The following is a 25,320-nucleotide window of genomic DNA, read 5'->3' as shown; positions in this document are numbered from 1 at the left end:
AACAAAGCGGTATAGAAATGGAATAAATAAGGTAGGATTATTCAAATATATTAAATGGAATATAAATATATAGACATATATGTAATAGTAATATAAATAAAACTGCAATAACTTGCATTAAACCTGGAAAATATCCAAACCTCATCGGTAGCAGCAGCATCATTTAGACATTTGATAGGCTACCATAATCATGTGAGACAGAAGGAATACACTGTGGGTGGGCTTCACACATGAAATCTTATTTCCGAAAACTCTCCATAGTAATATATATATATATATAGAGAGAGAGATATCTATATATATATATATATATATATGTATATGGATAGATATTTTGGCTGGCTGATATTGAAGTGTCGACTCCAGACTATCGATCCACCCATCCCTAGAGGGAACTGCTCCCACAGGAATAGAAATATTTGTAGTATGAAGGTGATCTCAGAGAAACTTCAAACTGATTTGCAGTGACGCTTCCCTCTGAATCAGACCAATAGACTTGAAATATGTGAAATACCCCTCAGTACTGCAGCTGCTATTGGGCTGCATTGGCACACAAATGCTACTGACACTGTGTACATCCTCTGTAATCAGAAAGAATAACTAGAAGGTGAACAGACCGGTTTTCAAAAATTAATAGTAAGTCATGAAGTAATGAAAATGAGGTTAATGTACTAATTTCCCATGTATTAATATGCACATAAGTTTATCTTTTCATATCTGCAAATAATATGGAAAATAAGACAAATACACAAAGGGCAGACTTTTACTCAAAACCTAAATACGGAGACACCTGTCTTTTCTTTGCATTATGCACTCAGCATCCACTGTATTAGCTCCACTGTGCTAATACTGGGTTGGAACTTTTTTACCTTCAGAACTGCCTTAATACCTGTCGGCCCAGATTTATCAAGGGGCTGGAAACATTCCTTGGAGATTTTGCTCCATATTGACATGACAGCATCACCCAGACTTGGCTGCCGCACATCCACAATGAAAATTTCTCGTTCCAACACATCCCAAAGCTGCTCTACTGGACTGAGATCTGATGACTGTGGAGGTCATTGGAGTCCAGTGAACCCATAGTCATGTTCAAGAAAGCAGTTGAAGATGATCTGAGCTTTGTGACATGGTGCATTATCCTGCTGGAAGTAGCATCAGAAGATGCTACACTGTGGTCACAAAAGGATGGACATGGTCAGCAACAATACTAAGGTAGGCTGTGGTGTTTAATGCTTTTATGTTGTTTCCACCCATTTCTGGACGTCTTAGATGAAATGAAGACTCATCAGATCAGGCAACATTTTTCCATCTTCTATTGTCCAGTTTTGTTGAGTCTGAATTGTAGCCTCAGTTTCCTGCTCTTAGCTGTCAGGAGCAGAACCCAGTGTGGTCTTCTGCTGTTATAGCCCATCTGCTTCAAGGATGGACGTGTTGTGTGTTCAGAGGCGGTATTCTGTATGCCTTAATTGTAACCAGTGGTTATTTGAGTTACACTTTCCAGTCTGTCATCGCCAACCAGTCTGTCCACTCTCCTCTGACCTCTGATATCAACAAGACATTTTGGCTTAGACAACTTTGGCTCACTGGATATTTTCTCTTTTTCAGATCATTTTCTGTAAACCTTAGATATGGTTGTGTGTAAAAATCCCAGTAGATCAGCAGTTTCTGAAATACTCAGACCAACCTGTGATACCAACCAACCAACAATCCATGTTCAAAGTCATATTTCTTCCTCATTCTAAAGCTTAGTTTGAACTTCAGCAAGTCGTCTTGACCATGTCTACATGACTAAATAAGTTGCTGACATGTGATTGACTGATTAGCTATTTGTGGTAACAAACAATTGAACAGATATACTTAATAAAGTAGCCAATGAGTGAAAATGCATCACTAACTAAATCAAATACTCTTGTTTGTTTATCTCTCTCTATTCAGTATTTGGAATTGAAAGCATTTCATTGTATCAATAAAATTGTTACTGAAAAGACAACATCTTTTAATCCTCGTGGCACAAGATTTAATTGTTTTCATGTTTGATCTGATCAGTGTAATGAGGAAGAATTCTTGAAGGTTGCAGTAATAAATTTTTCCAGAAGAGGGCGCCGTGACCGCTGCGTCACAGCAGCGGGGTCCACAGACAAGTATGGCGGCTTCCAGTGTGTTCAGACCAGGTTTGTTTAACCATAAAGTTGCGATAGTGACGGGTGGAGGAACCGGGATTGGGAAAGCTATCTCTGCGGAGCTGCTGGAGCTTGGTGAGTTAAGTTATGTTATAAAGTAAGGTCGTTTTTTTTCTCCTCCTCAGTCAACACCAAGAATTTAACAGCAGGAACACCTGACTGTCAACAGTCGAGTGAAAGTGAACTTCGACACAGATTCAAGTCCTCAGCCCACCAATAAGTTGTTAAACGTGTGACATTTAACAATTTGAGGGCAAAATGTGAAATAGGTGGAAATAATAACTGCTTCTCTGTGGGATTCAGTGGATCTTCCAATAAGTATGTATGCAATGACAATAATAACCAGGAGACAGTAGGTAGGAGGCTCATTGTTTAATGATTACACCACATAGACAGTCACTTGCAGATCAGCAGTCGTTACTCATAAAGTTGCATTTGAGGCAATGAGTTCTGGAGCAAAAACTGTTTTTAAATTTTGTCCTGCAGGATGCAATGTGGTGATCTCCAGCAGGAAGGCAGAAAGGTTGGAAGCTGCAGCTGAGGAGATGAGAAAAAAAATCCCTCCCTCCAGTCCTGCAAGTGTTACCCCTCTTCTTTGTAACATCCGCAACGAGGACGAGGTATGGTCATTTTGATGTCAGTGCATTATCGCCTGAGCCCATCACACAGTTGTATCTTGGTTCCCTGTGAAATAGGTGAAGGCTCTTGTGTCGTCAGTGCTAAAAAAGTACGGTCGGATTGACTATCTGGTGAATAATGGAGGGGGTCAGTTCAGCAGTCCAACAGAGAACATATCCTCCAAAGGCTGGAAGGCTGTGATAGACACCAACCTGACTGGAACCTTCTATTGCTGCAAGGAGGGTAAGCTAAATCCTCTAAACACTGGGTCAGTGTGTCTGCAGAAGCTCTCAGTGAAACTGATGCCGCTCTCTCCACTCAGTGTATACCGCATGGATGAGGGAGCATGGAGGTGCGATCGTCAACATCATCGCTGACATGTGGAAAGGTTTCCCAGGCATGGCGTAAGGGCCTCTTCCCTCCAAATTTACAAACAGTTCTACACAGTTACAGACTTTGATTAAGCATGTTGTCTCCTCTTCCTAACAGCCACACAGGAGCAGCAAGGGCAGCAGTGGATAACTTAACCAAGAGTCTGGCCATCGAATGGGCGACCTCAGGAGTCAGAGTCAATGCTGTTGCTCCTGTATGTTCAATTAGCAGTTTTGGATGTTTTTTTTTTTCTTTTTTTTGGTTGCCCCCCTCTTTTTTTAACATGCATTCATTGGTGTTTGTCTTTGGTTAAAGGGCACAATCTTCTCCAAAACTGCGATGGAGAACTATAAAGACTTTGGTCCAGTTCTTTTCAAGAGGTCCATTCCATTTAGCCCTGCAAAGAGACTGGGAGTGCCTGAAGAGGTGTGTATCTGTTTAATTGCACCCACAATTACACACACAACTCTACAGTTACACTGGTGTTTCTAATAAAGTGGACACTAAGTATACATGACATAACTACTTTGTAATGTCTGTCTGGACAACAGCAGTGAGTATCATGATTCACGTTACTGATTAATAATCCTTTACAGCAATAAGAGGTTTCAGATTAGCAGTGATGTTGGAAATAACAAAGGATTTGTTTTCATGCCTGTGTAATACAGAGATAATTCCCATCCCCATTTGTTTGGCAGAGCCGAGCTCTTAAACAGAGATACCAATATGAAAACTGTACCAATGGCCTTAAAAGATGGATGGAAGTTGTACAATATTCCAAAAATGATCCAGCTCTTTGACAAAAGCCGAATAAGATGGCTAAAGGTTAAACTATTATCATGTCAGTCCCACAGGCAGTAAAAGCCTCTGCAGTGTCACAGCGTTCACTGCAGAGCAATTCTTCACTGCACCTGAATCAAATGACTGGCTCGTTACCAGGCCTCTACACAGCTGATTGACATATGGATGAACTATTTGATTCAGGTGTGTTGGAGAAGGGTGTACAAGTTTCAGGATAGTAGATTTGGAGGACCAGACTTGGGCATCCCTAGTCTAACTCTTAACTGCGGTTTTTGTAAACTGTATTTATATTGTGCACCAGCAGCGCAACGAGGTATTCATCACTATGGATGTATTAGTATAGAATTGTGTACAAATAAGTGTTGTTTATCATTTCACCACTAGATGTCACTGCATCCTACACACTGGACCTTTTTAACTGTCTTATTGATCTCATTCTGTTTGTTTTGTTTTTGTTGTTTTTTTAGTTCTTTAACTCCTACTGTAATTACATTTCTTTGTTCAGATCTCCTCATCAGTGTGTTTCCTGCTCTCTCCTGCTGCCTCCTACATCTCTGGAGCCACACTGAAGGTTGATGCAGGACAAAGTCTGTACCACTCTGTATGGGAGATACCTGGTATGTACTCTGGCTGCACATCAGCCTTTTTGCAATATGTTTGAGATGCTAAACAGCCGACTGTTAAAATAAATTGAATTACTGTGTGTTTGTGTGCAGATCACAAAGCTTGGCCTAAGGCTCCAGAGGGTGAGAACTTGGATGCTCTGAAGGAATTGCTCAACCCACAAAGCAAACTTTAATCTACTCCTATGTCTTGCAAACCACACAAAACACTCAGCCAGTGTGTGTCATAGACATACAGCTGTACAGAGATCATAAGTGTTTGCAGAGTCAAAACACTGCAGTTCACTGATTATAAGGTGCACTGTGTATATGTGTTGTGATTTTTTTTCTCTTTTTAGGAATACTGTATACAAAATTGTATATAATTTATGAGAACATGGGTGTGTTTATGAAATGATTTGTAAGATGTTCAAGAATTTTACATGCAGTGCCTGTGTTTTAGAAATCTAAACCCAATGACCACAAGTTCTGTACAAATGCAGGCAAAAAGGCAAAAAAATCAATAAAATAAAACACAAATAATCATATCACTTAATTCATTTTGAATAGACTGTTTTCATACTTGGGAAGATGCCCATTGTAATATGTTAATGTATAATATTATGAAATAAACCTTTGTTAGACATATTGATAATACTGAGACAACTTTATTTTAATGTTAAGGGGATACAACACAAAGCTATAAGTACAAAGCAGTATTTGTTTAATGTAAATTTTTAAGTAAAAACTTAATTTTAGAATAGTCCAGCAAATGGGTCAACCATGAAAAACCCTTTTCATTTTGATTTTTTTTAAATAAAAATTGGGCAATAATATGGATTTTACATGAGCAAAATTGGGTTTTATATAACAATACACTGCTGCTTTCTGAAACTGACCTAATGAAACTTCTTACTAGTTATATCATAATTACGACTAGTCAAAATGAAATTATTGATATCTGTCAAGTTTAGCTAGTCAAGTTTAGCTATTAAACGTTAACACGGCTTGCCATAGACATCTAGCCTTTGTATAGATAGCTATGTGTTAGACCCTTACATTTTAAAAGCGCATTCTTATTTTGTCCCAAAGGCCCTGCCGTAATAATGCCGTAGAATAGCTGTCGATGTCGTAAATTCGAATTTCTTCCTCAGAGGTCACAACAAGCAGTTCAGGTATAGTGATGTCTCTTTTAAACCTTAAGTTTCACTCCTATTTGTAGTCTAAAGCAGTTATACGTTTTTATTTATTTATATTTTACAAGAGAAACAATGAATAAATCAAAGTTATTTTAAAAGCCGTAAGCCGCTAACACGTCGCTAGCTAAATAGACAGCTAGCTGAGAAAACACTACCTGGCTTCAACTCAGTATTTTGCTGTTTCTATAAATTTATTTCACATTTATAAATAACTACATGTGCATCGATGGCCGATTTTATACTACAATAACAGCTTTGTTATATCACTTTGTTGGAACAACAAAGTTCAATAGGACATTAGCTTTCTAAACACAATAAGCTTATTAGTTAAATTTTTGTTAGCTAAATAACTCATTGGAAAGCTGCTTATCAGCTGTTCTAATTAAAAATTTGTTGTAAATGGGTTTGTTGTTTTTACAATAGTTTATTATAAGCGTAACTGCGTTGACATTTAAATAATAGGAAAGAAGCCTCGTATTTATAGTATGCACATAGTTTTTCCATCTAGTGACTTCTAAATTATTGTTGCCTGTGTGTGAGATAATGTCCAAGTCATATATGAATATAAAGAAATAAAAACACATGTATACAGCTTTGGGGAAAAATTAAGAGACCACTGCTATTTATTCCTAAATGAGCATATCTGAGTATTACAAAAAGATGATTCCTACTAGCACACCTCATTTTGCTTTATGGGGACATCAAAGCTCTGGCAGAGGGCAAAATCGACTTTGAACTGAAAGGGAGGACTGCAAACTTTTCATTCACCATAGTCTAACATCAACTGACCATCAAACACAGTGGCAAACTGACACTTGGGTGAAGTTCACTGCAATAACAGTAGGAAACAGGCTACTACAGGCAGGACTTGAGTCATGGAAAACTCACCTCAATCAGTGAGAAACAAAGACCTCAGCCTGAGGTTTGAATAAAAAAATCAAAACACAGGAACGGAACAGTAAAAGACTGGAGTAAGGTCATCTTCTCAGAGTCCAATTTTCAGTTTTGGCCAAAACCTAGTTGCTTTATGGTTAGATGGAGACCAGGAGAGGCCTACAAGCTACAGTGTCTGTTAAATATAGAGGGGGATCAGTGATGATCAGGGGTGCTTCAGGAAGGCTGGATTGAAGCAGATGTGTGTTTTGAAAGGATGCATGCATAAAACTATATACAAGATTGTCCTAGAAAAACATTTATTTCTGTATCTTAAGACTGTGTTCTCCAGCTCAGAGGATTGCATCAGGACAATCCTTCATGCCACACAGCCAGGGGAGTAAAGGTCTGCATAGCTGGTCCTCACATCCTTAGCCTTGATGTGGTGAGATAATGGCCAGCTCAATCCAGATCTGAATCCGGCTGAAAACCTCTGGAATAACATCAAAAGGAAGATGGATGGTCAAAAACCATCAAGCAAAGCTGAGCAGTTAGATTTTTTTTTTTTTTTCAGAAAGAGTGGAAGAAAGTTACCCAACAGCAATTTAAACCATTTAAAAAGTGATCTCTTGTTTTTTTTTTTCCAGTGCTGTAAATGGATGCATACATACTCTACCAGTAATAGTTTGGACATTTAGTCAAATGGCAAAGTGTGTCCAAAGTTTTGAGTGGTAGTGTATATAGAGCCTTTTTTCATCCACTAACTAACACAGGCCAACAAAAATAATTTCTTGAGACATATTTGAGATACTTTGGAATTTGACAGTCAAGGGCAGTTCCTACATTATTTTAGCAACACATCATTGTTAGTACTGTGGACATGATGTTGGCTTATCTAAATGAAAAACAATTATGACTGAAGACTAACATATTATTTCCAGAGAGGACACATGCTAAACTAGATATTGTCAAGGTTGCAGACCTCCAAGCCATTGTAAATTTTTTTGCCAGTGATTGTGGGCATTGTTTTTGAGTCAGAAGCTCAATTGACAAAATTATCCTTTCTTCCCATAGTAAAGATTATTTTAAAAAAAATTCCTGGATCCAGGCAGTGATCCAGATCACCCCCAAAATCGAATAACTTTTTTCTTATTCCGTTTTTGAGATTTCATAAAAATGTAATCAAAAGCCGTCCATATAACTTTTAGTTATCTTGCTAACAGACAGAAAAGCCAACACTACATGACCTCCGTCTTGGTGAAGGTTATATAGAGTTTTCTTGCCTTTTATTCTACAAGTCATGTAAAAAAAACATTAATACATTGATTCTTTTCTGTTTATTAAAGCATCCAATATCCATGTCATCCATATAATGAAATGAAAATTACATTTACATTTACATTTCCTGAGTTTTCAAGTCACATACATACAATTCAAAATATAAGGCAAGAGTTTACATTTTCAAGTTTTCATTGTTGTTCAAGCATCAAAATCACTTTGTGAATTTATTTAAAACAGTTATTTTTCTAAACATTGGAGAGATTGGGTTTGCTTCCTAGATAATTATAATGTACTTGGCAAAGTTGTGGCTTTTTCTACCATTTTTAAGTGTGATTGTAATTTGATTTATAAATGGACAGTATAAAAGGCAGAATAAGGACTACTAGATTAACCAATACCCTGAAGTTTGATTAAAATTAAAACCAGCACTGACCTGCTTCTACATCTTTGTGTGTTCAGAATGGGAGGTGATCACGGCCACAGCAAGCCGTCCTTGCCAGACTGGCGACAGTGGAAGGTGGAAGGAACGCCAATGGAGTTTACACAGCAGCGGCTGGCAGCCAGAGGCCTCAAAGACCCATGGGCACGGTCAGTATTTGAACAGATATGTTGTACTTCTGATATTTCTTTATATCTGAGATGACTCCTGACACTTTCTTCCTTTTCTCACTTTGTTTACAGCAATGAAGCATGGAGGTATTCAGGCGGCTTCGCTCGTGCTGTGACTCTTTCAGACGTTCTGTTGAAAGGATTTAAGTGGGGCTTTGTTGCTTTTACTGTCGCTCTAGCAATAGAGTACACCATGTTTCCTCCGAAGAAGGGTGGCCACTAAAACTAATTTCCCTCAAAGCTACACCATCCCTAATGCAGTGTATTATTATCTGTTAAATAAATGTCTTATTGATCACATGAATTTACTTGTCTTTCATAAGCTCAATTTTTATGGTAAAACTTCAGAAACTTAACATTATAGATTTACTGACAATGGCAAGTTTAAAATTTTTCCAATACAAAGGTAAGGATTCAAAATACATCATCTTAGTCCTGTTTCCTCTTCCTACCAAGTTTCTGGAAGCATACTTTCATGCATTTTGTCAGCAGTATTACAAAAACCAGCACCACAGCAGCCATTAGTGCCAAAACATCCAGGCAGAAGTACTGGAACCAGTTGAGACCATGGACAGCAGCTTTCAGGTGCTTTGCCCCTTTGTGTCGCATCACAAATTCTGTCCAGTACACTGAAAGATCGAGTGGTTCAATTGGCCGGTCTTTATGAAGAGATGACAACTTCTCCATGTTCTCCTTGTACCTGAGCATACACACATGGAAGGCAAGAGTTCAAACATGCCAAACACAGCGGAACTGATCCAGATGGAGAAAGATCAATAAAAAACATACTGTGACTCCTCACCTGGTGTCATTGATGACTTCATTCAGTCCTTGAATTATTATTTCTGTGGTGACAGAAGTTATATCCAACATGACTCCTGCTCTTTTGCTCGCCATCTTCCCTGCATTATCAATTTGGTCCCCACTAATTGGCACCATCACCATGGGGACAGCATGACACAAACCCTCAAACAGACCATGCGAGCCAGCATGAGTGATGAAAGCTCGTGCTCCAGGATGGGCTAACACACAACATGTAGAAACAAACAGATGTGATATGTGAGACATCATCAGCTCTGACTGACATGTTTTAAGATTTGCTGCATTTCACACACCTAGTAGGTCATTTTGTGGCACCCATTTCATTATCTTCACGTTATCTGGGATGTTCCCAGGAACCTTCCCAGTGTACCTCCATATGACCTGTCAATAATTGAGGTTTTAGTTTATGACTTGAGATTCATTCTCAAAGATATTCATAAATGTTTTTGTACCTTCTGTGGAATCTGTCTGAAAGCTTCTATAAAGATGGAGGTGATCTCTTCTGGCATATCTGACACCATGGAGCCCAGAGTGAAGACTACAAAGCCGTGCTTTCCTGAAACCCACGACTCTAAATCCTGCAAAAATACACACAAAATAGCACCTTGCATGTATCAGTATTCCTTATAGACAAGGTCTAGTGGGTCTATAGACACCCTGTTGAACTGTCTTGTGGAAGTTCATTCACGGTTGGTGAAAACTTCCTTTATTAAAATAAGTACAAAACAGAAACCATTGTTTTTGGTCAGTCAGACTTATTGGATGGTGTGACAGTGTAGTTGGTCCATTATCTCAGTACTGTAAGCACTTTGTGAAAAACCTTGGCGTGATTTTTTATTCTGGTTTTACATTTAATAAATTAGCTCTGTTGTTTAATCTAGTTGCTGTCATTTGCAGCTTTTAAGTAAGGTAAAACTTAACAAGTAAGGTATCTCCCTTTTAAAGATTTTGAAAAAAATATTCATGCTTTTATCACCTGCCATCTGGACTATTGTCACTCTATTTTGGGATTGATCCTTCACTGCTCTGTTATTTACAAACTGTTCTGAACTCAGCAGCTCACCTTCTGACAAGGAGGAAAAACTCTCTGGTGCTCGCTTCACTTCACTGTCTTCCTGTACAGTTCAGGATCCAGTTTAAATTTTTATTTCTTGTTTTTAAAAGTCTTAATGGTACAGCACCACCTTACCTACCAGAGCATTTAAACCTTCACAGTCCTGACAGAACACTGAGCTCTACAATCCAGCTGCTCATGACAGTTCCCAGAACCAGATTAAAAGGCAGAGGGGACAGAGCTTTTTCTGTGGCTGCTCTCAAATTTTGGAGCAGTCTGCCTTTTAATAACTGAGGTTGTTTTTGACCTCCTCTATTCATATTTCTAATTTTTGGATGATTATTATGAACATAAAATTCATAGGTCTTACTTGAGGAAGAGGATTTCTCACGTTGCAGTTGATTCCTCCAACTAGAATTATATTTGGCATGAGGGGACGGGGGAACTCCAGTGTGAAGTCAATCCTGATAAAACAGCATCATATGACGGGGAAACTTGTAAAATATTAATATATAATATTAATATTATAAATAATATTCTTTGCATGTGTTACCTCTGCAGCCAGATATCAGATTCTGACAGCACTTCTGCTATGCCCACCTCTTCTTCCAGGAACTGATAGGCTATATTATCAAACTGCCAGAGAAGCACTCGACAGAAAAGTGGCTCCACTAAACTCACCTGTGTGCCACAAGAATTATATGAATATACTGAAATAACAATAACTGAACAAGAGTAGCCATCTTTTTTGTTCGTGTCTGGCATAAAATTCTCACCAAAGTGTTGATAATTCTCTCCTTATAGTTCATTCTGTCTGTGTATCCAGTGAAAAGCCGAGGCACATATGAGCTTGGGGCGGGGCAACCTGCAGCCTTCATATCCAGACCACATGGAATCCCACGGAGCAGATTAATGGTGGGGATGCCTGAAAGTTTTAAGAAATGACTGGTGAAATAATATACAGGTGCACTAAAATGCCAAGAGTCCAAGTTCAGGACAACTTACCTAATTTCCGAGCTATTAATGAGCCTGTTGGTATCATAGGGTCTGTCAAAACGGCATCAAAGTTCTATGAAGTAAAAGAAAGGGAGATGGTGACAGGAAAAATGGGAATAGAGGAATTTCCATCTCCTTTGAGTATGGGCTCTTGTAAGGAGAACCAAGGCAAAGTGAAAAATATCCTGGTTGTGTGATGAATCAAAACTTAAATGACTTATTTAACTAGAAGCACTCTGAAAGCGCAAACCTCCATCAATAGAGTCACTGACCTCAGAAAAAAAACCAAAAGTCCCAACAGCCCACCCAGTAAACCTTATATTTGAACCTTTTGAATCACCAGATCCAGAAAATCAACATGATGCTGGTCAAACAATGTTAGATTATAACATCTACCATGATGTCATCTTGTAGTTTTCTTTTTTTCCCAATGATTCTGGCCATTATCTGATGAGTTAGAAGCTGTAATGGCATAATTATTCCTTTCTCCAAAAAGTAAAGAATCCTTCAAAAAAATTCTTAAAAAAGGGACACTTCCTGTCTCTATTACGTTGGGCAATGATGTTTTCGCTCATAGTTCAGGTGGTCAGAAATGTTACACAGCCAATGATCTTAGGTTGGGACTTCTTGCTTTTACACTATGCAGTCCTGGATCTGAAAGAAAGCCTTTTTAAAGTAGGGATTCGTAGTACCTTTCCCCTTTTGTGTGCCACAGAGTCTGGCCCTTTGAGCTGTAATACTATTACTTTAACCCCAGTGATCATCCCCGCAATGTCACAGGTGACTGTTCTAGCCAAGGTACAGCCCACTATTGGTGTGCCTGACTTTGAATATTGACTACACAGGTATCTTGGAACCTGGTCCACCTAACTGTCAAGATCTGTTGGCAGCACACACTCTTGCTCAGGTTCGGGCAGGGTTGACTTATGTTAGAGTAATGAATCCAAGTAATGCTAATCTCCAAGTTCCCTTTGACACAAGGTCAGGTGACTTTCACCCACTAGGAATGGATGGAGAGGATGACTCTTGAGTAATGGAGACTAATGTAGCTACAGTTGGAACAACCATGATCTCTGTCCTTCTCTGTTGGGGCTGGGGCAGCCCTTGGTAGTTACAGCTGATTGTTTCTCTGCAGCGTTGCGGTCCACTGGCTGTCCAGGCCATGTTGAATGCCACATACCAGGCAGTTCCACCTCGGCGGTGTACTGCTTGGTAATTGGGTTTGGTACCAGGGCAGTTCATCCAGACCTGCTGCAGTATTCCTGGCCTCTTCTCTTTTGCTGTGCGGGCAGAGCAGAATAGTAATCCAGGTAATAGCAGGGGCTGTGTGCTCTCTTTTAGGCATGGGGATTTGCGTGTCCTACGCTATCGGGTGTGGGGACACCCTGCTGTTTTGTCTCCGTTTGAAGTCCTGGCTGCTCATCCTGTCCATCCACGAGTAGACGATTGTTACTGACAATTCACTCTTACACTCCAGTGCAAAGGGTGAATCCCAGACTGATTACCACAGTGGATGCAGCCCCAGATTTTTGTTAATATTTGTAGTGTTTTCGTTGCATGTAGCTTATTTTTGTTTAGCATGTTTTAACCCCTTTTTTGTTTACAGGGCTGAAGCCTCAGTGTAATCTAAACCCCGGCATCTAGGGTATTTTAGGGAATTGTCAGCTGTTATTAGCAGTTGTGTTCTTTTTCAAAGAAAATTTTAAAAATTAAAAAACTTTTTATGGAAATCCATTTGCCCTGGTGCATTTTATTTGAATCTACCCCCTTTTTTATTTTTAGCTTTACTGGGGGTTTTCACTCCCCAGTTGGCGTTGTCACCCTCTTATTTTTTTGATAATCTTTTGTTGCCTTACCACCTCGCCACATTAGGATAATGATCCTACCGGCAGATGTATTCGATGGCTACTAGAGCTAGATGTGCATGACTACAACTCACTTTCACAATATTTCACAATTCACTTTAGACAAAGGTGACACAGCAGACACATGATGCCACTCCTCCTGAAATCAGCCACGCACTGTCAGTGGATCTGGAAAAACTGCAGCAACACCAACGTGAAGATGAAAGTCTTACTGAGGCTTTGGCATGGATAAAAGACAATGCATGTAGGCCACCTATTGGTCAGTTGAAACATTCTTCCCTCATGCTTAGGAAACTTTGGCACAAGTATTCCAAATTGACCATCCAGTCCCCACTTACCCATAAACTTTTAAGTTGTATTGCCAGCAGCTCTTATTTCCATGGCAATGACAGCTCTGCGTGGGAATCAGTTCAGTGGTCATTTGATTGCAGAGAGCAGTCCACTGAGCTAGGCAAACCTGTTACTGCCCGTATATGAGCCATGACATTAACAAGTTTTGTGCAGACTGCTTGTCATGTTTAAAACGGGTTTCCCCCATTCCTCATAATAAGCCCAACTTCAGCAGACTCAAGCAGAGAGACCATTCCAGATGGTGGCTGCAGACATCACTGATGTACCTGTGACTTCTCAGAGGAACAGGTATGCTTTGGTAATAATGGACTATTTTACACATTATGCCACTCTTTTTCCATTGAAAGACCAGTGTGCCATCACTGTGGCGAAATGTATTTTTGAAGGCTATATAAAACAGCAAGGATTACCGGAGTCCATTCATCTAGACCAAGGCTGGCAATTTGAATCAGACCTCATCCAGCATCTCTGCACTTCACTTAGCATCACCAAACCACGCACTTCACCATATCAAGTCCAATCAGATAGCATGGTTGAAAGACTGAACAGGACACTGAAGGATAAACTTGCCAAGTACATATCACGGAGTGGTGGGAAATGGGACCAGTATTTACCACAAATTGAACTTGCTTATAACTCCTAACTTGCCACTTAATATCATGTTGAACTGTGGTTCTGCATTGACCTCATCCACACCAGGGATACCCGCTGCATATGCCACAGATCTAGCTTCACGCTTTTCATAGATTTTCCAAGATGCAGCCCATAACTCAGCTGCAACCAAAGAGAAACAAAAGAGTCACTATGACAAGAAAGTTGTGTTTCATCCTCATCAGCCAGGTGACCTTGTTCTTCTGGAGGATCCTGCACAATGAATGAATAAGTTTGCTCCAAGATGGAAGGGTCCCTTTGCGATCCAACAAAGACTTAACAGAAACAGATGTCCTGGTGTAACTTATAGAATCACAGATCCAAGGCATGTGAACTCACACTTGTGGGTTGTGCATCAAAATCGACCGAAAGCTTACAAGGGGACCTTGTTTATTTATGTATGCAACACCTGCCTTGGCGGAGGTAATAAAATCATAGATGCTACATTCACCAGGCTTTAGAAGAGCAGTTTGTTATCAATGCTTTGTTCAAAATCCTGCCTCCATGATGGCATTGGAGTCCATTTATTCACATCACATGTGTTGCCTGTACAACTATATTAACAGCAACATATGCCATACAAACGATGAGTTCTTCATGGAAAGCCTTCGGTCTGTCCCTTTCACCCACGGAAAACATTTGGTTATCTATGAAGCTAAAATATGATGAAGCAAGGTCTGAAACACATGAACAGCTGAAATTCTTAATCAAAAAAGAACATTTTACTTTCACAACTGCAACAGCTTAAACTCAGTGTTTTTTAAAGAAGTAATGAACCAGATCTTTTCTCTATTCCAGCTTTTATGAAACATGTTGCCATTACTAAGACTACTCTTAAATGAAAAACTGTATCCAGCGTTTTTGTTTTAGAAAAGTGTAAAAATAATAAAAACTTTGAGGGAGAGAAGCACACCGTGTTTTCTCACAAAACGTCATCCAACTCAGGGATGAAGCATCATTTAAGTGCATTTATTAACCGCCGGTACTCAAGAAGTCAACTTTATTAATGAAGTAACTCAAAAATATTTTGACATTACTGCATTTGTACTTTTATTTAATTGATTTGCATATTGTAGGAGCCATAAATGTTAATTTTTTGTTTATTATTTACTGATTTGTTTTGTACAAATTTGGATTACAGTGATTATGTTTAGGTTGGTCACATGGGTATAGGCCATAGTTCTCTAGTTTACTTAAAACACCTGTGTGATGTGTGTGTAGGTACAGAGAGGTTGAGTGGGTTGCTGTATTTTTTTGATGACCTTTTAGTTGATTACTGTGATTTATTTCTGTTGTTTTGGATTAAGTTGGATCATTTACTGAGTAAATTTCCTTTTTTTAAAAATAAAGTTATAAAAGTATCTGCTGGATCTCAACAAACTGATGGTCACGTCAGACAAAAGGCAAGGCCCAACTACAGCCTCTGGGACTTCTTGTGGTTTCTGATGTCAATATACATATCCTCACTACAACTGGTCACATGACCAAAAACATTTGATGGTGCAATATGCAATGCCATCTCCAAACAGTTTAATGACATCCATGTTGAAGTGTAACCCTCCCTCCTGACGGCTTCATGTCAAGCTGCTTCCTTACGAATGCTTTACAGTTCAAATATAATTTGCAAAGCTCAAATTGCAAGTTATTCACACTCACCTGCTGTGCCAGATGTGAGATGAGACTGGTGTTTAACAGTAGTTTCTCTGCAGTGATGTGCACAAAATTGGAAAGTCTTTTGATTTGAGAGAATGCTGACTGTATCCTCTCCAAAAAAGGCTCTGTAGATTTCTTCAATAGGTTCTTGTTCAGAGACAACAAATGGTCAATGAAAGCCTGGTCATAAGGGACTGGATAGGTGATGGTGGTGTAGTGTTTTCCTGGGCCCATCCTCATGCTAAATTCTGGTATCACCACAGTAACCTGGTGTCCACGTCGACCCATTTCCTGGGCAATGGCTTTTATGCCCACCCAGTGGCTCCCATCCATGGGCACCACCAGCAGTTTACCTAAAAAAGGTGATGAAATGCTGTTGCTTGCAGGAACAGGGTCAGCTTGTTTGGCTTCGTTCGGCTTCTCTATTGTGGGTTTTTTTTCCACAGATCCTCTCGTCTCATCTGCAGCACCACTCACCTCCACGGCCACACAGAGGATCAAAAACACAAACACTACTGCTTTTCTCATTGTAATTTCTTTCTTTCTAGCTTGTGTGTCTGCTCAAAGTCCAACGGAGGGAAAACAGTACAATTTCAAGAAAAATGGATTCAGAAAACACTCCCTTCTCTACAATTTAAATGTTCAAATTAAACATTTCCTTCCCTACTTACTCCTCTGTCAGGATTCCTCGAGTTAGCAGAGCTGTGTGTGTTCAAAGTCCTCATTGAAAGTGGGGTTACTATCTCAGCCCTCGGCAGCCAGAGATGAGGAGTGCCTGTTACTGAGTAATAGAATTTACTGCCGTCTACACACATTAGGACATGTACAGTCACAGTTGGAGAACTGGAGAAAAGTTCAGAGGGTGAAGCTGCAGTACTTATGCAGGAACAGTGTTAAAGTGCATCACACTAATCCTGTTCAGGTGAAATATTAAGGCTTTGAATAATGACTCTCTGCTGATGTAGACTGTCGTGGTTTACACAAATGAGGATTTTGGCATGACAGGACAGTCACATAACTATCTACAATAGTTGTTCCCTAATTATTTGTTGTCCTAACCCACTGCTCTGAATATTTTAGATGTTTTCTGCTTGTCATCAAGTTCTGCAGAAACCTCTTGTTTTCTCTTTAATTTGAATCAGGTGTGTAAAAGCAGGGGAGCATTTAAATATGCAGGACTGGGCAGCAGAAATGTTGACTGAGAATACAATTAGAAGTCAAAGACTTCTTGTACTTTGGTTTTTGTTGTTTTGATTTGTTTGCAGAAAACAAGTTTTGACAAATGCATGGAACTTTTCCCATTTGACTACATGATGATTTATACCAGAACAGTAATTTATTCTCCTCAAGAGAGGCGAGAAAATGCTCGAGTACACCTAAAACCTGCTTGAATACACCTAAAACCTGTTAAATCCCACTTGCGCCTTTTTCATGTGTCTCCAGTGTCTCAGCTGACTGAACTACAGAGCGTAAATAGTTTGATTAAAGCCGTAAAGACAGATGAAATATCAAGAGGTAAATGAATGTCAGACATTCCTCGACTGAATCAACAATGTAACGCTGCTTGTACTGTTGTACACTGACCCCAGCCATGCCAACCACATTAGCACTCATCATGACAAGCTAATTCATTCTGTTAACTTGTAAACGGATTTTAACATCACAAACTGCTGCTGTTGTTGAGGAAAAGTTTAACAGACCAATGTGAGGAAGAACTTTGAAGACCAGTTTTCTCTCAGTACTCACATTTATTTTGACACTACAACTGCTAATTAAGTAGTGATTTTTAGATTTTCTTCTTGCTATAGTTCAGGTCAAAAGTTAGCATGTACCTACACTGTAAAATCTAAAAGTTGCAAACTTGTTGCCTTAAGAAATTGTTTTTGTTAACTAGACGTAACTGTGTATAATTAACTGAAACTAATTGCGTTATATCTGTTAAATATATTTGACTAACTCCAATCTTAGGTTATCCAGTGTACCTCTTAAATTTGAATAGGTAGGTGTAGCCAAACGTTTGACTGGTACTATAGCTTGATTTCATAAATTTCTTACACAAAGAGATGTGTTTCTAAATAAATGTTCCTTTACAGTGAGGTGAAGATACAAACTTATTTATATCATCATCTTAGTCCTGCTTCCTCTTCCTACCAAGTTTCTGGAAGCATACTTTCATGCATTTTGTCAGCAGTATTACAAAAACCAGCACCACAGCAGCCATTAGTGCTAAAACATCCAGGCAGAAGTACTGGAACCAGTTGAGACCATGGACAGCAGCTTTCAGGTGCTTTGCCCCTTTGTGTCGCATCACAAATTCTGTCCAGTACACTGAAAGATCGAGTGGTTCAATCGGCCGGTCTTTATGAAGAGATGACAACTTCTCCATGTTTTCCTTGTACCTGAGCATACACACATGGATGGACAGAGTTCAAACAGGCCAAACACAGCGGAACTGATCCAGATTGAGAAAGATCAATAAAAAACATACTGTGACTCCTCACCTGGTGTCATTGATGACTTCATTCAGTCCTTGAATTATTATTTCTGTGGTGACAGAAGTTATATCCAACACGACTCCTGCTCTTCTGCTCGCCATCTTCTCTGCATTATCAGGTTGGTCCCCACCAATTGGCACCATCACCATGGGGACAGCATGACACAAACCCTCAAACAGACCATGCGAGCCAGCATGAGTGATGAAAGCTCGTGCTCCAGGATGGGCTAACACACAACATGTAGAAACAAACAGATGTGATATGTGAGACATCATCAGCTCTGACTGACATGTTTTAAGATTTGCTGCATTTCACACACCTAGTAGGTCATTTTGTGGCACCCATTTCATTATCTTCACGTTATCTGAGATGTTCCCAGGAACATTCCCAGTGTACCTCCATATGACCTGTCAATAATTAAGGTTTTAGTTTATGACTTGAGATTCATTCTCAAAGATGTTCGTTCAAAAATGTTTTTTTACCTTCTGTGGAATCTGTCTGAAAGCTTCTATAAAGATGGAGGTGATCTCTTCTGGCATATCTGACACCATGGAGCCCAGAGTAAAGACTACAAAGCCGTGCTTTCCTGAAACCCATGACTCTAAATCCTGCAAAAATACACACAAAATGGCACCTTGCGTTCATGGGTTGTCATTGATTCATCTGTAGTTATTTTTGGAGGATTTAAAAGGAAGCTAAAATTCATAGGTCTTACTTGAGGAAGAGGATTTCTCACGTTGCAGTTGATTCCACCAACTAGAATTATATTTGGCATGAGGGGACGGGGGAACTCCAGTGTGAAGTCAATCCTGATAGAACAGCATCATATGACGGGGAAACTTGTAAAATATTAATATATAATATAAATATTATAAATAATATTCTTTGCATGTATTACCTCTGCAGCCAGATATCAGATTCTGACAGCACTTCTGCTATGCCCACCTCTTCTTCCAGGAACTGATAGGCTATATTATCAAACTTCCAGTACAGCAGTCGACAGAAAAGTGGCTCCACTAAACTCACCTGTGTGTCATAAAAATGTCATGAATATACTGAAATAACGATAACTGAACAAGATTAGCCATCTTTTTTTGTTCATGTGTGGCTTTAAATTCTCACCAAAGTGTTGATAATTCTCTCCTTATAGTTCATTTTGTCTGTGTATCCAGTAAAAAACCGAGGCACATATGAGCTTGGGGCGGGGCAACCTGCAGCCGTCAAATCCAGACCACATGGAATCCCACGCAGCAGATTAATGGTGGGGATGCCTGAAAGTTTTAAGAAATGACTGGTGAGAACATATACAAGTACACTAAAATGCCAAGAGTCCAAATTCAGGGCAACCTACCTAATTTTCGAGCTATTAATGAGCCTGCCGGTATCATAGGGTCTGTCAAAACGGCATCAAAGTTCTATGAAGTTAAAGAAAGGGAGATGGTGAAAAGAAAAATGAGAATGAAGAATTTCCATTTCCTCTGAGCCTGGGCTCATGTAAGCAGAATTTGGGCAATGTGGAATGAGACCACTGTTGTGTTGTCCGCATACTTGATGATCATGTTTATGCTGACTTTTCACAACAGTCGTGGGTCATCTGAGTGAAGAGGAGGGGACTCAGAACGCACCGCTGTGGAGAACCTGTGCTCAGAGAGATGGTGTCCGACTTTTACTTCCCTCCCCGTACATAGTGATGCCTGTCTGTTAAAAATTCCAATATCCAGTTACGTGGGGAAATACTCAGTCCCTGTGGGCCAAGTTTGCTGACCAGATGCTGAGAGATGATGGTATTAATGGCTGTGCTAAAGTCATCAAACAGCATCTGGACGAGAGCATCCCTTTTCTCCAGATGTTCCAGGCACAGGTGCTGTGGAAATGGCACGGTTAGGATGGTAGGTGAATTGGAGCGGGTCGAGTGGCTGGCATAGGACATGTGATGTGATCCTTGATCAGCCTTTTGAAGCACTTCATTGTTGTTAGTGTTAAAGCTACAGGACGATAGTCATTCATGGTTGTGGGATTTTTATTTAACTGGGAGAATTTCTGATGTTTTATAGCATGATGACACAACAGCCTGACTCAGGGAGATGTTAAATATATCCGTGAGGACATGCGTCATTGCGTTTGCATTGAGTTCATTCAGGATGTTATTGCTGTCATCACATGGGTGAGGATATGTCTTGTAGTTTGTGACAGATTTAATTTCCTGCCACAGTCTTCTGGTGTTCCTGTGATCCTGAAAATGACTGTATTTTCTGTCCATAGACCCTTTTGGCCATTCTGATTGCTTATTTGAGGTTGGCTCTTGCTGTTCTGAGGGCAGCTGTATCTCCAGATTTAAAAGCAGAGTTTCTCAGCAAGGCTGCACCTCAGCAGTCATCCATGGTTTGTCATTTGCTCTGACAGTGATGCTTTTGGTGACACAAACATCATCCATACATTCATTAATGTAGCCAGACACAGTTTCTGCATATTCATTTATGTCTAACCAGTCAGTGCACTCAAAACAGCCCTGAAATGCTGTCATGGTTCCCTCTGGCCTGACTCTCACCTGTTTTAGTGATGGTTTTGTTTTGTTGAGCCGATGTCTGTATGCTGGGGTTAGTATAATTGAGATGTGGTCTGATGAGCTGAGGTGGGGGTGGGGGTGGGGGTGGGGGGGGTCTGCTTTGAATGCTATTTTGGTGTAGAGATGATCCAGAATGTTGGCTCCCCAAGTTGTAAAATCAACATGTTGTTAAAAGTGGGGTAAACCCCAGCCACAATGAATACCACCCTGCTCTGGGTATGTGGTTTGCAGATCATCTATGTAACGGCAGAGTGTGTCAGCGGCTACTTTGGTGTCTCTGTGGGATATAAACAGCTCCTATTAATATCACTGAAAATTCCTAGGGGAGGTAAAAGGACAGACATTTAACTGCCACCTTCACCCTTTGTTTTGCCTCTGAGAGTTTCTCCGCAGCAAGATGGGTAATTTTTTCTAGGCCAATAGCAGCCCCGCTAGACTACCAGCCTAACCCTGCTAGAAACAAGAGGTTTGTCACCAGTTCTTTGTTCAAAATCCTGCCTTCATGATGGCATTGGAATGTATTTGTTCATCACCAGGTATGAATGAGGAGTGAATGAATAATGGATACAGTGTAAAAGCGCTTTGGGTTTCTTGAAAAAACATGCTATATAAATCTAATCCATTATTATTGTTATTATTACTGGGATGCCTCAAGATCAAGCAATAATCACAACTGATCAATACATCTGATTTTACTTTTTATCAAGTCTGATAAATGCTTAAATTGTGACGTGTCTGACTGTTAAGTTTTACCAGTCATTCATACACATAAGTACACATATACACCATGAGTATAGCCCCTCCCATCAGTTGTCATTGGGTCTGATTTGATCAATGAAATCAGGTGTCACACACTTACTTTTGAGCCCTCCTTAATCAGTTTATCTTAAGAAAACAAACTTAGTTATTTTTTTAGATAACGAAATAAACTATCCCATTATCACAAGAAAACAGTCCTCAAGATAACAAGAAAAAATGAGATAATGATTAAAAAGGAATAATAGCCAATAATGGCCACTCTCAGCTTCCGTACTTAACTAAATAATTATCTAGCATTTTTGTTTTGAAAAGGGATTGTAAAAATAATGATCACAGAGGCAGAGCAGCATGGAAGAGTTCTGTGTTTTCTCTTGAAACTTCATCTCAGCTCAGGGATGAAGCATCATTTAAGTGCATTTGCTAACCACATGTACTCGAGAAGTCGAGTTTTCTGGTACTTTTTGTCTAAGTATATGTTTTTGATTAATTGATTTTTAATAATGCAATATTTCTCACACACATAAACACAAATATAAATAACATTAATTACATACATGCATACCAAAAGCACATCTTGCAGAACTGACTGATATGCATTACAATATTTTATCACTAATGAAGCATCACAAAAATATTGTGCCATTACTGTATTTGTACTTTTATGTAATTGACTTGCATATCCTCACTACCACTGATCACATGACCAAGAGCATTTGAGCGTGTAGTGCGGTTAAGTGCAATGTCATCTCTAAACAGTTTCATGACATCCACCTTCATGTCAAGCTGCTTCCTTATGAAGGCTTTACAGTTCAAATATAATTTGCAAAGCTCAAATTGCAAGTTATTCACACTCACCTGCTGCTCCAGATGTGAGATGAGACTGGTGTTGAACAGTAGTTTCTCTACAGTGATGTGTATAAAATTGAAAATCCTTTGGAATTGAGAAAATTTTGACTGTATCCTCTCCAAAAAAGGCTCTGTAGATTTCTTCAGTGTATCCTTGTTCAGAGACATCAAATGGTCAATGACAGCCTGGTCATAAGGGACTGGAAAGGTGATGGTGTTGTAATGTTTTCCTGGGCCCATCCTCATGCTAAATTCTGGTATCACCACAGTAACCTGGTGTCCACGTCGACCCATTTCCTGGGCAATGGCTTTTATGCCCACCCAGTGGCTCCCATCCATGGGCACCACCAGCAGTTTACCTAAAAAAGGTGATGAAATGCTGTTGCTTGCAGGAACAGGGTCAGCTTGTTTCGCTTCCTTAGTGTTTTCTAGTGTAGGGTTTTCTTTCACAGATCCTCTCGTCTTATCTGCAGCACCACTCACCTCCACGGCCATACAGAGGCTGAAAAACACAATCACTACTGCTTTTCTCATTGTAATTTCTTTCTTTCTAACTATGTGTCTTCTCAAGGTCCAACACAGGGAAACAGTACAATTTTGAAGAAAAAAAGTTTTCAGAAACCCCCCCTTCTCTATGATTTAAAGGTGAATAAGTGAAACATTTCCTTCCTTTCTTACTCCTCTGTCAGGATTCCTCTGCGGGTTAGCAGAGATTTGTGTGTGTTCAAAGTCCTCACTGGAAGTGGGGTTACTATCTCAGTCCTCAGCAGCCAGAGATGAGGAGTGCCTGTTACTGAGTAATATAATTTACTGCAGTCCACACACAAAAGAACCTGTCACAGTTGGAGAACTGGAGAAAAGTTCAGAGGGTGAAACTGCAGTACTTATGCAAGAACAGTGTTAAAGGGCATCACACTAATCCTGTTCAGGTGAAATATTAAGGTTTTGTAATATGACTCTCTGCTGATGTAGACTGTCGTGGTTTACACAAATGAGGATTCTGGGATGTCGCTGTTATCCACTGGCATCGTCCATGAAAGTCTGTACATGGCAGAGCTCTGAGTTGTACTGAAAGTCAGATGTGTATAGGGTGAACAGGACCAGAGAAAGCATAGGTCCCTGCGGTGCTCCTGCTGACCACAGTGTTTGACCTACAGTCCCCCAGCCTCATGTACTGAGGTCTAAAAGTCAGGTAGTGTGTAATCCATGCCGCCAGGTGTGATTCTACTACCATCACTGTCAGTTTGTCCCTGAGGAGCAGTGGCTGGATGGTGTTAAAGGCACTGGAGAAGTCCAAAAATGCAATCCTCACAGCAACACTGCTTCTGTCCAGGTGTGAGAGAAATTGGTGGACCAAAAAGATGATGGCATCCTTCACTCCTACCTTCTCCTGGTAAGCAAGCTGCAGAGGGTCAAAAGCGTGGTGGGTCTGTCGGCTCAGATGATGGAGCAGCAGCCGTTCCATGGTCTTCATCACATGTGATGTCAGGGCAACCGGCCTGAAGTCTTTCGGCTCCCCAGGATGTGGTTTCTTAGGGATTGGAATGACGCAGCATGTCTTCCACAGCTGGGGAACCCTCTTCTGTCCCAAGCTCAGGTTAAATATGCGCTGAAGGGGCAAACAAAATAAATTGCATAATTTTTTGTCTCTTTCTGTCTGGTAAGTGTATTTTTAGCTTCTTCCTAGAGTTAACATACAATATACCATGACTTAAGGTGTCACATCGGCCCAAAAACCCCAAAACTTCATGGCATAAAGGGGTAAGGCCCCCAAATCTTATTCTGCTTAGACTGAAGTCTAGACTGAAGACTAGAGCCGGCTCTCATGCAGAGGAGTTCAGGAGACCAGCTCAAACTTTATTTACAAATCTTTTGATGTTGCAGGTGCATTGCCCATACAAAAGGCCATGAGAACATACTGCAAGAAGCTGTCAGGGGTTACAAAAGCTGAAATATCAGAGGCATGATCAGTTAAATGCATCCACGGCGCCACACCGGGGCTAGGGGGTGCTACAGCCCCGTGATAAATCTGTGTAGCCCCATTAAGCCCCCCCAAGAAATTAGATTATAAAAAATATAATTATGAATTTATATATAATATTATAATAAAGGAATGTATTAGTTTAAAAACAGTTTGCGGAGATTCTCCGCTTGCATGTTTCTTCTGTGCACTGATTAAGAGGGGACAGAGGGCGGGCGGAAACTTTTTGTTGAAACTCACGCTAGGCTGAGTTGTGTGTGCCTAATTAACAGGTACGGAGTGTTGCACTTCTCGCTGTGGCTTTGGTATTATTATCTCCATTTTTTACCATGTTGTGGTCCGAATCATTAGATACAAATTGTTTGCACTTCTCGTTGCGCCTGCACTGTGTAGTATGTTAAATTTATCTCGCAATCAGTTTAATTTCTTAAGTTATGTTGTGATCCGAGGCAATAAAAGCAATGCATAGTTGATTTCATTAATTATGCATGTAGAATAAATGCGTTTGTTGCATTCTGTATGTGTTGCTTGTTTATCACATGGTCACTGTCTGGTGCTGAATCTTGCACCTTTCCACGTGAAAACATTTTTGCCGTTGCTTTGTGGCTCGTTGTAGGCCTGGTTATTTTGCTGAATGTTCTTTGGCTAATTCAGTTAAATTGCTGTGTATCTTAGCCACTTTTATTGAAAAAATCGATAACCTATGTATAAAGTTACCTAAGTCATGGAAATCTGTTATTTTCTTA

The 25,320-nt window shown here is 39.9% G+C and overlaps 4 protein-coding genes across 5 annotated transcripts; 2 read left to right on the top strand and 2 right to left on the bottom strand.

The window, feature by feature from the left end:
* Nucleotides 1-2,105: 2,105 nt before the first annotated feature.
* On the top strand, nucleotides 2,106-5,103 carry pecr (peroxisomal trans-2-enoyl-CoA reductase). Its single transcript, XM_041992108.1, has 8 exons — nucleotides 2,106-2,255; nucleotides 2,667-2,800; nucleotides 2,876-3,041; nucleotides 3,121-3,202; nucleotides 3,288-3,384; nucleotides 3,486-3,596; nucleotides 4,477-4,588; nucleotides 4,688-5,103. The coding sequence occupies exons 1-8, from the start codon at nucleotides 2,144-2,146 to the stop codon at nucleotides 4,768-4,770; spliced, it is 897 nt and encodes a 298-aa protein (XP_041848042.1). The 5' UTR covers nucleotides 2,106-2,143; the 3' UTR covers nucleotides 4,771-5,103.
* Nucleotides 5,104-5,649: 546 nt separating this feature from the next.
* ndufb3 (NADH:ubiquinone oxidoreductase subunit B3) lies at nucleotides 5,650-8,833 on the top strand. The gene is made up of 3 exons (XM_041992110.1): nucleotides 5,650-5,748; nucleotides 8,386-8,514; nucleotides 8,608-8,833. The coding sequence occupies exons 2-3, from the start codon at nucleotides 8,387-8,389 to the stop codon at nucleotides 8,756-8,758; spliced, it is 279 nt and encodes a 92-aa protein (XP_041848044.1). The 5' UTR covers nucleotides 5,650-5,748; nucleotide 8,386; the 3' UTR covers nucleotides 8,759-8,833.
* Nucleotides 8,834-8,918: 85 nt separating this feature from the next.
* LOC121644259 (UDP-glucuronosyltransferase 1A1-like) lies at nucleotides 8,919-23,196 on the bottom strand. Of its 2 annotated transcripts, XM_041992104.1 has the most exons (10): nucleotides 22,603-23,196; nucleotides 19,774-19,837; nucleotides 19,545-19,693; nucleotides 19,321-19,448; nucleotides 19,138-19,231; nucleotides 18,905-19,030; nucleotides 18,742-18,829; nucleotides 18,429-18,648; nucleotides 18,055-18,326; nucleotides 8,919-8,963 (listed from the first exon to the last, which is right to left on the bottom strand). In XM_041992104.1, exons 1-9 carry the CDS (start codon nucleotides 23,125-23,127, stop codon nucleotides 18,056-18,058), a joined length of 1,665 nt encoding a protein of 554 aa, XP_041848038.1. In that variant the 5' UTR covers nucleotides 23,128-23,196; the 3' UTR covers nucleotides 8,919-8,963; nucleotide 18,055. The 2 variants fall into 2 exon arrangements, with proteins under 2 accessions (XP_041848038.1, XP_041848037.1); XM_041992103.1 differs by lacking the exon at nucleotides 8,919-8,963 and having other exon boundaries at nucleotides 16,971-18,326.
* LOC121644256 (UDP-glucuronosyltransferase 1A1-like) lies at nucleotides 8,965-16,716 on the bottom strand. The gene is made up of 9 exons (XM_041992101.1): nucleotides 15,931-16,716; nucleotides 11,417-11,480; nucleotides 11,188-11,336; nucleotides 10,965-11,092; nucleotides 10,782-10,875; nucleotides 9,810-9,935; nucleotides 9,651-9,738; nucleotides 9,338-9,557; nucleotides 8,965-9,235 (listed from the first exon to the last, which is right to left on the bottom strand). Exons 1-9 carry the CDS (start codon nucleotides 16,453-16,455, stop codon nucleotides 8,965-8,967), a joined length of 1,665 nt encoding a protein of 554 aa, XP_041848035.1. The 5' UTR covers nucleotides 16,456-16,716.
* Nucleotides 23,197-25,320: the final 2,124 nt, after the last annotated feature.

The sequence above is a fragment of the Melanotaenia boesemani genome, chromosome 8 (genome assembly GCF_017639745.1).
Source record: "Melanotaenia boesemani isolate fMelBoe1 chromosome 8, fMelBoe1.pri, whole genome shotgun sequence".
Classification (NCBI taxonomy): Eukaryota; Metazoa; Chordata; class Actinopteri; order Atheriniformes; family Melanotaeniidae; genus Melanotaenia; species Melanotaenia boesemani.
This window is presented reverse-complemented; position numbering and strand designations above follow the sequence as displayed.

Bases quoted from the DNA above. Each gene is read 5' to 3' on its own strand.
- pecr (XM_041992108.1), top strand. From the start codon at position 2,144: ATGGCGGCTTCCAGTGTGTTCAGACCAGGTTTGTTTAACCATAAAGTT. The intron at 3,042-3,120 runs GTAAGCTAAATC...CTCTCCACTCAG, and splicing joins CTTCTATTGCTGCAAGGAGG to TGTATACCGCATGGATGAGG. The intron at 3,597-4,476 runs GTGTGTATCTGT...TTCTTTGTTCAG, and splicing joins GACTGGGAGTGCCTGAAGAG to ATCTCCTCATCAGTGTGTTT.
- ndufb3 (XM_041992110.1), top strand. From the start codon at position 8,387: ATGGGAGGTGATCACGGCCACAGCAAGCCGTCCTTGCCAGACTGGCGA. The intron at 8,515-8,607 runs GTCAGTATTTGA...CTTTGTTTACAG, and splicing joins CTCAAAGACCCATGGGCACG to CAATGAAGCATGGAGGTATT.
- LOC121644256 (XM_041992101.1), bottom strand. From the start codon at position 16,455: ATGAGAAAAGCAGTAGTGTTTGTGTTTTTGATCCTCTGTGTGGCCGTG. The intron at 11,337-11,416 runs GTAAGTTGTCCT...TAAAACTTTCAG, and splicing joins ATTAATAGCTCGGAAATTAG to GCATCCCCACCATTAATCTG. The intron at 9,236-9,337 runs GTGAGGAGTCAC...GTGTATGCTCAG, and splicing joins GAAGTCATCAATGACACCAG to GTACAAGGAGAACATGGAGA.
- LOC121644259 (XM_041992104.1), bottom strand. From the start codon at position 23,127: ATGAGAAAAGCAGTAGTGATTGTGTTTTTCAGCCTCTGTATGGCCGTG. The intron at 19,031-19,137 runs GTAAGACCTATG...GTATTTTTGCAG, and splicing joins TGAGAAATCCTCTTCCTCAA to GATTTAGAGTCATGGGTTTC. The intron at 18,649-18,741 runs GTGTGTGAAATG...GTTGTGTGTTAG, and splicing joins GCCACAAAATGACCTACTAG to CCCATCCTGGAGCACGAGCT.